This window comes from Schistocerca gregaria, chromosome 2 (genome assembly GCF_023897955.1).
Source record: "Schistocerca gregaria isolate iqSchGreg1 chromosome 2, iqSchGreg1.2, whole genome shotgun sequence".
Lineage (NCBI taxonomy): Eukaryota > Metazoa > Arthropoda > Insecta > Orthoptera > Acrididae > Schistocerca > Schistocerca gregaria.
The window spans coordinates 33,931,675-33,944,481 of NC_064921.1; the positions used below are offsets into that span (position 1 = coordinate 33,931,675).

The 12,807-nt window shown below is 39.2% G+C and overlaps 1 protein-coding gene and 1 non-coding gene across 2 annotated transcripts in view; one reads left to right on the top strand and one right to left on the bottom strand.

Moving 5' to 3' along the window:
* The window catches only part of LOC126336262 (dynein axonemal heavy chain 3), a 1,127,841-nt gene that overhangs the window by 773,240 nt on the left and 341,794 nt on the right, over nt 1-12,807 (top strand). The window contains exons 47-49 of the mRNA XM_049999758.1: nt 6,040-6,231; nt 7,377-7,570; nt 7,720-7,927. Of these exons, the coding sequence (XP_049855715.1) occupies nt 6,040-6,231; nt 7,377-7,570; nt 7,720-7,927 (594 nt within the window). The remainder of the gene's footprint in view (nt 1-6,039; nt 6,232-7,376; nt 7,571-7,719; nt 7,928-12,807) is intronic.
* On the bottom strand, nt 11,893-11,965 carry Trnaa-cgc (transfer RNA alanine (anticodon CGC)). Its single transcript has one exon. It is a non-coding gene; the product is annotated as a tRNA-Ala (tRNA).

Consider the following 12,807-nt stretch of genomic DNA (forward strand, 5'->3'; position numbering starts at 1 on the left):
AGGAGCATGTCCACAATGAGGAAATCAAAGAAAAACTGGGAATGAACCCTATAGATGTAACAGTCAGGGCGAACAGGCTTAGATGGTGGGGTTATGTTACACGCATGGGAGAAGCAAGGTTAGCCAAGAGACTCATGGGTTCAGCGGTAGAGGGTATTAGGAGTCGGGGCAGACCAAGGAGAAGTTACCTGGATTCGGTTAAGTATGATTTTGAAGTAATAGGTTTAACATCAGAAGAGGCACCAATGTTAGCACTGAATAGGGGATCATGGAGGAATTTTATAAGGGGGCTATGCTCCAGACTGATCGCTGAAAGGCATAGTCAGTCTTAAATGATGATGATGATGTAACAAGGTGAATGAAGCACATTTCTCTCATTCTGCATCCACAGCAGTTTCCCTGCCATCTCCCCTTCCTCTGTTCTGTGACCCACTGTTTGATTTCACGCGATGCCTGTGCACCTGCCGCCTCTTCCCATCAGTCACCCCACCCGAACTACAGAGCTTCAGTCCCAGTGTAATGCATTCGGCTTTTCAGCTGGCACACTGTTATACAAGGGAGGTGGCTTGATAAGTTAGGTATATTTCGATTAAAGAATTGAACATTTTTGTTGTCCCTTCACATTTGGTAAGCTCAATTATTTGAAGGATCATGTAAAGAATTTCGACTGTGTACAGCATACAGTTCATTGCCAACAGCTATCTGAATTAGACAGTGCATTGACTGCGATCGGAGGAGGAGAGAACTGAGTCTTGCGCTGTCACTAAACATTTTAATTTGAATAGTTAGCCTGTCACACGACTGAAACGTAAATGGTTGAAATTCACACATACTCTGAACTCTCATTGAAGATCATTTATTTTTGAATTAACGAATTTCTGCATGATTGGACAAGCAAGAAAGATTAAGCGTATTTGAAACTCAAGTCTGCTGAAAGAGACTGAATTTGACACACAAAAAACTGTTCTTTCGGCACTGTAGTGCACCTTACCTTATATCATCAATAACAGTAGCAAATCTGTACAAATTGGGCTTTCTTCCACCCTTTTCACCAGATATAGCACCGTGACTTCTTCCCAATCCTGACTTGAAATTATGGCTCGCCGGGAAGAACCTTTTGTCAAATGAAGATATAATAGTTATAAAACCACACTCGTACTGTTAGAACATTGACTCTGAATTGATGTTGTTTGCAATATGTTGAACTGAAAACTAACTGTGTCTTGTGTTTGCTAACATTATATTTTAGACATTTTAATTATGCACTCAAGGCAAACATTAGTCCCGAAGTGAGTGAGTGAAAAATGCAGTACGTCAAAGAGTGTATCGAGTTTGAGTGAAAATCAGACTAAGAAGCCACAAAAGCAATAAGAGAGCTGAAAATGAAAATTAATCACATAAAACATAAGAAAATTCAAATGCAATGAAAAGAATAATTGACAAAGAATCACATAGAACAGACCAGAATAAGACAAAATAATTTAATTAATGGGTAAGTAAACAAGAGTAAATTAGTAGGCGAAAAAGAGGAGATGAAGCATAAAAAAATATGAGGAAAAAAAAGTAAAATGGAAACAATAATTGGCAAGGAACAATGTTTGACAAATCAAAATAACGAAGAAAACTTCAGTTAATGGGCAAGTAATCAACAGCAGATTAGCAAAAAATACACTCCTGGAAATTGAAATAAGAACACTGTGAATTCATTGTTCCAGGAAGGGGAAACTTTATTGACACATTCCTGGGGTCAGATACATCACATGATCACACTGACAGAACCACAGACACATAGACACAGGCAACAGAGCATGCACAATGTCGGTACTAGTACAGTGTATATCCACCTTTCGCAGCAATGCAGCCTGCTATTCTCCCATGGAGACGATCGTAGAGATGCTGGATGTAGTCCTGTGGAACAGCTTGCCATGCCATTTCCACCTGGCGCCTCAGTTGGACCAGCGTTCGTGCTGGACGTGCAGACCGCGTGAGACGACGCTTCATCCAGTCCCAAACATGCTCAATGGGGGACAGATCCGGAGATCTTGCTGGCCAGGGTAGTTGACTTACACCTTCTAGAGCACGTTGGGTGGCAAGGGGTACATGCAGACGTGCATTGTCCTATTGGAACAGCAAGTTCCCTTGCCGGTTTAGGAATGGTAGAACGATGCGTTCGATGACGGTTTGGATGTACCGTGCACTATTCAGTGTCCCCTCGACGATCACCAGAGGTGTACGGCCAGTGTAGGAGATCGCTCCCCACACCATGATGCCGGGTGTTGGCCCTGTGTGCCTCGGTCGTATGCAGTCCTGATTGTGGCGCTCACCTGCACGGCGCCAAACACGCATACGACCATCATTGGCACCAAGGCAGAAGTGACTCTCATCGCTGAAGACGACACGTCTCCATTCGTCCCTCCATTCACGCCTGTCGCGACACCACTGGAGGCGGGCTGCACGATGTTGGGGCGTGAGCGGAAGACGGCCTAACGGTGTGCGGGACCGTAGCCCAGCTTCATGGAGACGGTTGCGAATGGTCCTCGCCGATACCCCAGGAGCAACAGTGTCCCTAATTTGCTGGGAAGTGGCGGTGCGGTCCCCTACGGCACTGCGTAGGATCCTACGGTCTTGGCGTGCATCCATGCGTCGCTGCGGTCCGGTCCCAGGTCGACGGGCACGTGCAACTTCCGCCGACCACTGGCGACAACATCGATGTACTGTGGAGACCTGACGCCTCACGTGTTGAGCAATTCGGCGGTATGTCCACCCGGCCTCCCGCATGCCCAATATACGCCCTCGCTCAAAGTCCGTCAACTGCACATACGGTTCACGTCCACGCTGTCGCGGCATGCTACCAGTGTTAAAGACTGCGATGGAGCTCCGTATGCCACGGCAAACTGGCTGACACTGTTGGCGGCGGTGCACAAATGCTGCGCAGCTAGCGCCATTTGACGGCCAGCACCGCGGTTCCTAGTGTGTCCGCTGTGCCGTGTGTGTGATCATTGCTTCTACAGCCCTCTCGCAGTGTCCGGAGCAAGTATGGTGGGTCTGAGACACCGGTGTCAATGTGTTCTTTTTTCCATTTCCAGGAGTGTACTATAAGATAGTGAATAGTGATTGCTAAATTTATTTTAGAAGAAAGGTTCAAATCTTCAGGTTTTTTTTTTTTTTTTTAATTTTATTTTTTAACTCAGAGTTTCCTTTTCTGTACTGCATTATTCATCCACAATAATTCAGTATTGTTTTGATCTCTCTTATCGATATTATGATGTAGCTTCAGATTATTGAACACCTACTGCACATTATTTAATTATTTAATATATGAGTATTGACATTAATTGTCTTCTTTATGTCTGGCCCTTAATAAATGCCTTGTTCATCATTACTTTCTGTGCATCCTTTATGTATCAGTTTCTTTTGCAAACTTTGTTTTTCCTATCAATTACCAACTTTACAGTGTAGAAGTTCATATTTGCGTATTATGTTTCTTGGCATCCCTGATTTAATTACTGTTTTAGAAATTAATAACTATGAGTGGCAGTCAAATAAAAACTAAACACACGCTACAAGTGAGACCAAGGATTAATTCCTCTCAAATGCATTAAGTCATTATCCCACTGGAAGAAGATGGAAAATATATAAAGAGTTCCAGGACACATCAACTAGAGGCAACTACCAAACATGTTGAAAAGCCTATAAACAAGCACTGAATGTATACACAAAGGAAACTATACAGCAAAAAATTGCTACCTCAAATAACATAAGCAAATCAGTATGGAACTGTGTAAATGAGAGAATCAGCAGAAAACCAAAACCTAGTGTCAATAATATCCAACTAATGACTGATAATGTAAATATTTCAGATCCATATATGATCAGCAATGTTTTTAATACCCACTTTATAAATTCAGATAGCATGTGTGTGACCTCTGACACTTATGACTACAGAACTCTTTAGGTACAAAAATCAGTGTTTATGTATGAAACACATACAACTGAAGTAGAGGGAATAATAAATAAAATTCAAAACGGGATGAAATCGCCTCCATTATATTAAAATGATGCAAACGTTCACTCATACCTGTTCTGGTCCACCTCTTCAATGAAAGTTTGAATAAAGGTGTGTTTCCATCTGAATTAAAATATACAATAGTCAAGCCATTGCACAAAAAAGGTAGTATCGACAAAGCCGAAAACTACCAACCCATTAGCTTAATCCCAATCCTAAGCAAAGTATTACAAAAGATTATTTCACTATGGTTAGAAAACTTTCTTGTCAAAGAAAAAGTGCTACAAGAAACCCAACATGGTTTTAGGAAAGGCTATTCAACATCATCTGCCATATGTGATGTAGTACATACGATACTTATGAAATTAGATGAAAAAGAAAGGGTAGAATGTTTGTCCCTACATTTATCACAAGCATTCGACACAGTATCTCATGAGCTGCTATTTGAGAAACTGAAAACGTATGGTATTAGAGGAATTGCCAAAAGTCTCATACAGTCATACCTACAAGGCAGATATCAGGTCACACCAGTCATACACAAAATGGGCAATGTTATTAAGAAGTACAGCTGTCTAGCTATAGTAAAGAATGGTGTGCCCCAAGAGTCAGTTTGGGGTCATTTATTGTTCACACTATATGTTAATGATCTGCCCACAGAACAGAACAGCAAGATACTTAACTATGTGGATAACACAACCGTTGTTAACTGGAGAACCAACGAGAATGATGTGGCTCAAAATTTTTCTGATGCCTTATTTGTATTGAAGAACTACTTCCAAAACAATCACTTAAGCTTAAACATCAATAAAACAAATCTAATGGAATTTCAAATACACCACGAACAAGATGAAATGCAATGGAGTGTTGTGTCTGATGGTGGTTCAGAAATAAAATTGAAAGATAAAACTTCCTTCCTTGGCATAATGTTAGATGACCATCTTTTTGGTAGAATCATATCAATTTCCTATGCCAAAAACTTAGCAAATCAATTTATGCAATGTGGACAATGTCACAATTTCTTAAATATGAGCAAATGAGTATAATCTACTATGCTTTAGTATATCCATACCTCGCATATGGAATTGAAGTATGGAGATGTGCTATTGCCAACCATGTAAATAGGGTATTCATCCTTCAAAAAAGGCACTAAGGATCGTGTGTAAGCTTAAATATAATGAGTCTTGCAAAGAAATTTTAAAATTAAGACACTACTAACACTCCCATCACTATATATTTATGAAACTGTTCAGGTTATGCTAAAATACAAGCAGTACAATCTTCTAAATAGAGAAGTGCACATGCACAATACTAGGAGGGACAATGATTATCACCTGGAAAGAAATAATACAAAAAGTGCAAACAAGAGTCCCTATTACACGGAGATCAAATTTTACAACAAGCTTCCAAAAAAATTAAAAAGCTTAAGTGGAAGCTGCCTTGAAATTGCCTTGAAGGAGTTCCTCAGCAATAAGTGTTTTTATAGTAATAAGGAATTCCTCTCAGAGGAGTAGAATACCTTCATTTGTATAAATAGTATTTACATGCACGAAAAAAGTAAGATAATTTTTTATCTGTTAGACCTATTTTATACAATTGTTTCCCACAATGTTATAAGGGGAAATGATCAATATGTAAACTATCCAAAACAAATCCTTGTATTTGTCCACGAGAATAAATAAATAAATAAAATAAATGATCAATTCCTGTTTCATAGAATGTGGTCGGCTGTTGATAGATTCACAACTGATATCTGTGGACATGAAGTGCAAGAGTGGGTGAGGTTGTGGTTTTGTCAGGAAGCAACAGTGTTCAATGAAACAGGAATTGATTGTCTCATCTACCAGTGGGATAAAGGTCGTAATGCATGTGGTGATAACTTTCCAATTGTACCCATTGTGGTGCACATTTGATTTTCATTTGACAGCCTGTTGTAAATGTCTATTCTATTTTTTTTCTTTTTTGTTATAAATTTTTAAATAGCATATTTGCTTTCATATTTCAATCATTTCAATGATGTTAACTGGATTTTGCAGACTGTTGGTGCAGATGAAGCATTAGCAAATGAAGCAGCAGCTGTTGCACAGTCAATTAAGGATGACTGTGAAAGTGAGCTGTCACAAGCTATTCCTGCATTGGAGGCTGCCTTAACTGCTTTGGACACCCTGAAGCCGGCAGATATTACTATAGTGAAATCTATGAAAAACCCTCCAGCAGGAGTTAAATTGGTAAGATTTGTTTGGAAAAGGGGGCCAAAGATATGATTCTTGAGCATAAGAAAACAACCTGTGCAGCTATTCTGGATTTGAGAATAGCTTTTGATACTGATTCCCATAATATACTCATCAAAAATCTCCAGTACCACTGAGTTGGAGAGAGTGCTCTTCACCCTATAGAATCATTCCGAAGCAACAGAGCAGACAACCAAACATCAGACTTATGACCCATTACAAAAGGCATTTTACAAGGCAGAATACTGGGACCATTCCTGTTCACTGTATGTGTAAACAACTTACATGCATTCTTGCTATGTGAGCAGTATTGTACACAGATGATACATCTCTAATCACACAATTTGATGATCTAGAAGAGCTGCTACATATTGTAGATATATCAATGGGCCATTGCACTAATGGTTTCAGGCAAAGTATTTAGAAATCAATAATAAGAAGACATTGTTTTGAGTTTAAGTGTCTGCAATGAAGATCACAAAATAATCAAATTGTTATGTCTCTACATATATCAAAAACTCAGCTTGGTGAACCACACAAAAACTGTATATGTTGTACATACTGAGGAATAATGTAAGCAAAACCCTACTACAGCAACTTCCATAAGGTGCCCATTATGTTTCCTACAGTACATTTAAAATTATTTTAGCAGAATGGTTTCAGAAGAAAGCGTACTACTCCTTAAAAGACATAAAGTTGGGACTAATTACTGTCATTCTAAGTTGTAACAAATCCTTGTTTTTAGGTTCATGCTTATATAATATTCACAGTGTATGTATCAGTGCATTACTGAAGTAAATATTATTAAATTTTATATACCACATGTATGTGTAAAATGTTTGAAGATGAATAAACTTTATTCTATTCTAAACTCTATTCACTATATTAATAATTCCTCATTAGCTTACAAAAATATGACCCATTTTTATTTTTGTGAATGTCATTATAAATGATAATACCATTGCAAATAACAGTATCACTGAGGCTTTTAGGTATTATGTTTTTTGGAACACTGTGATATTTTGCAGTGTCTTAGTAACAACATACAATATAACACATAATACATCAGTAAATTTAATTTAATTTGGAAAACGTTAAGTCACATCAGTACAGTATTTTTGAAATGACTTTTTTGGTTCTAGGTAATGGAAGCTGTATGCATCATGAAGGGAGCAAAACCAGAGAGGAAGCCAGATCCCTCAGGAAGTGGCCGAGTCATTGAAGACTACTGGGGGCCTTCACTGAAACTTCTGGCAGATCTCAAGTTTTTGGACAGCCTTAAAGCTTATGATAAAGATGACATTTCACCTACAATAATGAAAAGAATTCGTGAAAAGTAAACATACATATATTACAAGTGTTTTTGAGAATTGCAGTGTAAAATGAAATTCAGCACACATTATTATCATTTACTGCTCAGTAACCTCACTTTATGTAATGCCACTTTGTTCACTTCAGTCTGCAAAAATGAATTTTATTTTTCAGATTCATACCAAATAAGGACTTCAATCCAAATATTATTAAGAAAGTTTCTACAGCTTGTGAAGGGCTGTGCAAGTGGGTGAGAGCAATGGAAGTTTACGATCGTGTTATTAAGATAGTTGCTCCCAAAAAAGCAAAACTTGCAGAAGCAGAAGCTGAATTGGCTGTTCAAATGGACAAACTCAATGAAAAGAGGGCTCAGTTGAAAGAGGTAACACAATGACATTTTAGTTGCTGCTTATTGTAATGAAACATGCAAATAATCATTATTTTACTACTGAACTGCACACTAAAAGTCCTTGTGACATAACTGAGCTGCATAATACACATTTGTTCTCAGTACCCGTGGCTTTGTCTGAGTGTCCAGTCCTTCCTATCTAAACTTTTCTCCCGTCTGTTAGATCTGATAGCCAGTCAGTGTGCTCTCTCAGTTTCCCTGGCAGTAGTACACATTTTGTTTCCTGAATGTATTGGTTTGATTTCCTGAATGTATTGGGTTTGTGCATAAGTTTGTAACATTATTCCATAAGTTTAATAAACACAACAGAGACATTAGTTATCAATTATTTTTTCTCCTTCAATTTTCATACCAGTTTGCGAACTCTGGGCTAACTTGTTGATTCCGCGACCTCAGCAATCATGGTTTTGAGGCAAACAATTCATCAAGCCATGTTTGGAGCACATTTTCATGCAGAAAATAAGTTTCTTGAAGGTTGTTCAATAAGGAACAGAAAAGGTGAAAATCTTTGAGTGCAAGATCAGATGAATAAGGTGAGAGCAGAATGACCTCCCAATCCATCTCCTGTATAAAGTTTCTCATCAGTCTGGCAGAATACGGGTGGGCATTATCATAGAGTAGCATTATTTCACGTAGTCTTCCTGGTTCTTGTTCTTGGATTGCATCTATAAAACATCGGAGTTGTTGACAATAAATATCAAAATTGGTGATTACACTTCGGGGAAGCATTCTCAGTGTACCACAACATTGTTCTTCCATCAATACTTAAAATGATCTTTTGTGGATGTGTGCAGGTTTTGTATGAGGAGTTGGTGCTTTGTTTGGGCTCAACCATTCCTTTCTTTTCATTGTGTAACACTTATGAGAAGGAAAGTTGATACACGCTGTATAGCGGAAATACTGAGATGCAGATAGGCACAACAAAAAGACTCTGTGACTTAGCATCTCCGCTGTATGGTGAGTAGAAACTTTCCTTGTCGTAATTGTGACATTCCATTCTGGAATTTCCATTGTATGATTTCTTTTCCATATGTTAGCTTAAAGACACCATTTCTCATACCATTAATCATAAATGACAGGAATGGCAACATTGTTCATGAGCTAATCGTTGACCAGGAAGCAGAGATGCACATATGGCCACCAACAAATTTTTCTGATTTTGGTTTATAGTATGCAGTATCCATCATGTAATATTTAAACCTTGCCCATTGCATGCAAATATCATGTGATGCCCCCCCATGAATCATGGACCTTGCCGTTGGTGGGGAGGCTTGCGTGCCTCAGCGATACAGATGGGCGTACCATAGGTGTAACCACAACGGAGGGGTATCTGTTAAGAGGCCAGACAAACGTGAGGTTCCTGAAGAGGGGCAGCAGCCTTTTCAGTAGTTGCAGGGCAACAGTCTGGATGATTGACTGATCTGGCCTTGTAACACTAACCAAAATGGCCTTGCTGTACTGGTACTGCAAACAGCTGAAAGCAAGGGAAACTACAGCCATAATTTTTCCCAAGGGCATGCAGCTTTACTGTATGATTAAATGATGATGGCATCCTCTTGTGTAAAATATTCTGGAGGTAAAATAGTCTCCCATTTGGATCTCCGGGCGGGGACTACTCAAGAGGCCATCATTATCAGGAGAAAGAAAACTGGCATTCTATGGATCAGAGTGTGGAATGTCAGGTCCCTTAATTGGGGAGGTAGGTTAGAAAATTTAAAAAGGGAAATGGTTAGGTTAAAGTTAGATATAGTGGGAGTTAGTGAAGTTCGGTGGCAGGAGGAACAAGACTTTTGGTCAGATGACTACAGGGTTCTAAACACAAAATCATATAGGGATAATGCAGGAGTAGGTTTAATAATGAATACGAATGCGAGTAAGCTACTACAAACAGCATAGTGAGCGCATTATTGTAGCCAAGATAGAGACGAAGCCCACACCTACCACAGTAGTACAAGTTTATATGCCAACTAGCTCTGCAGATGACGAAGAAATTGAAGGAATTTATGATGAAATAAAAGAAATTATTCAGATAGTGAAGGGTGACTAAAATTTAATAGTCGTGGGAGTCTGGAATTTGTCTGTAGGAAAAGGGACAGAAGGAAATGTAGTAGGTGAATATGGATTGGGGGTAAGAAATGAAAGAGGAAGTTGCCTGGTAGAATTTTGCACAGAGCATAACTTAATCATGGCTAACACTTGGTTCAAGAATATGAAATAAGGTTGTATACATGGAAGAAGCCTGGAGATACTGACAGGTTTCAGATAGATTATATAATGGTAAGACAGAGATTTAGGAACCAGGTTTTAAATTGTAAGACATTTCCAGGGGCAGATGTGGACTCTGACCACAATCTATTGGTTATGAACTGTAGATTAAAACTGAAGAAACTACAAAAAGGTGGTAATTTAAGGAGATGGGACCTTGATAAACTGACTAAACCAGAGGTTGTACAGAGTTTCAGGGAGAGCATAAGGGAACAATTGACAAGAATTGGGGAAAGAAATACAGTAGAAGAAGAATTGGTAGCTTTGAGGGATGAAGTAGTGAAGGCAGTAGAGGATCAAGTCGGAAAGGACGAGGGCTAGTAGAAACCCTGGGGTAACAGAAGAAATATTTAATTTAATTGATGAAAGGAGAAAATATAAAAATGCAGTAAACGAAGCAGCAAAAAGGAATACAGACATCTCAAAAATCAGACAAATGTAAGGATGTAGAGGTTTTTCTCACTAGGGGTAAGATAAATACTGCCTACAGGAAAATTAAAGAGACCTTTGGAGGAAAGGGAACCAATTGTATGAATATCAAGAGCTCAGTTGGAAACCCAGTTCTAAGCAAAGAAGGGAAAGCAGAAAGGTGGGAGGAGTATATAGAGGGTCTATACAGGGGCGATGTACTTGAGGACAATATTACGGAAATGGAAGAGGTTGTAGATGAAGATGAAATGGGAGATATGATACTGCGTGAAGAGTTTGACAGAGCACTGAAAGACCAAAGTCTAAACAAGGCCCCGGGAGCAGACAACATTCCATGAGAACTACTGACAGCTTCGGGAGAGCCAGTCCTGATAAAACTCTACCATCTGGTGAGCAATATGGATGACACAAGCAAAATACCCTCAGACTTCAAGAAGAATATAATAATTCCAATCCCAAAGAAAGCAGGTGTTGACAGATGTGAAAATTACCGAACTGTCAGTTTAATAAGTCACGACTGCAGAATATTAACGCAAATTCTTTACAGATGAATGGAAATACTAGTAGAAACCAACCTCAGGGAAGATCAGTTTGGATTCCGTAGAAATATAGGAACACATGAGGTGATTCTGACCCTATGACTTATCTTAGAAGCTAGATTAAGGAAAGGCAAATCTACATCTCTAGCATTTGTAGACTTTGAGAAAGCTTTTGACAATGTTGACTGGAATACTCTCGCTCAATTCTGAATGTGGCAGGGGTAAAATACAGGGAGCGAAATGATATTTACCATTTGTACAGAAACCAGATGGCAGTTATCAGAGTCAAGGGACATCAAAGGGAAGCAGTGGTTGGGAAGGGAGTGAGACAGGGTTGTAGACTCTCCCTGATGTTATTCAATCTGTATATTGAGCAAGCAGTGAAGGAAACAAAAGAAAAATTCAAAGTAGGTATTAAATTAAAACCTTGAGGTTTGCCGATGACATTGTAATTCTGTCAGAGACAGCAAAGGACTTGGAAGAGCATTTGTACGGATTGGATAGTGTCTTGAAAGAAGGATATAAGATGATGGTGGTGGTGGTGGTTAGTGTTTAACGTCCCGTCGACAACGAGATCATTAGAGACGGAGCGCAAGCTCGGGTTAGGGAAGGATTGGGAAGGAAATCGGCCGTGCCCTTTCAAAGGAACCATCCTGGCATTTGCCTGAAACGATTTCGGGAAATCACGGAAAACCTAAATCAGGATGGCCGGAGACGGGATTGAACCGTCGTCCTCCGGAATGCGAGTCCAGTGTGCTAACCACTGCGCCACCTCGCTCGGTAAGGATATAAGATGAATATCAACAAAATTAAAACAAGGATAATGGAATGTAGTCGAATTAAGCCGTGTGATGCTGAGGGAATTAGATTAGGGAATGAGACACTTATAGTAGTAAAGGAGTTTTGCTATTTGGGGAGCAAAGTAACTGATGATGGCTGAAGTAGATAGGATATAAAATATAGACTGGCAATGGCAAGGAAAGCGTTTCTGAAGAAGAGAAATTTGTTAACATCGAGTATAGATTTAAGTGTCAGGAAGTCCTTTCTGAAAGTATTTGTATGGAGTGTAGCCATGTATGGAAATGAAACATAGACAATAAATAGTTTGGACAAGAAGAGAATAGAAGTTTTCGAAATGTGGTGCTACAGAAGAATGCTGAAGATTAGATGGGTAGACCGTATAACTAATGAGGATGGAGAAGAGGAGTTTGTGGCACAACTTGACTAGAAGAAGGGATCGGTTGATAGGACATGTTCTGAGGCATCAAGGGATCACCAATTTAGTAGTGGAGTACAGTGTGGAGGGTAAAAATCGTAGAGGGAGACAAAGAGATGAATACACTAAGCAGGTTCAGGGAGATGAAGAATCTTGCACAGGATAGAGTAGCATGGAGAGCTGCATCAAACCAGTCTCAGGACTGAAGACAACAACAACATAACAACAACATCGTGTGATGGTGGAATAATCACAGTTCATCACATTTTTTAGTTCTCAAGTTCACTCATGTGGATCATTGTAGATTAATGCGTTTAAACAATCTTCATCATAACTGAAGGTCTTCCTTAAAGTGAAGAGTGACTTATGTCAAAACAATCCTGCTTAAAATGGGAAAACCATTT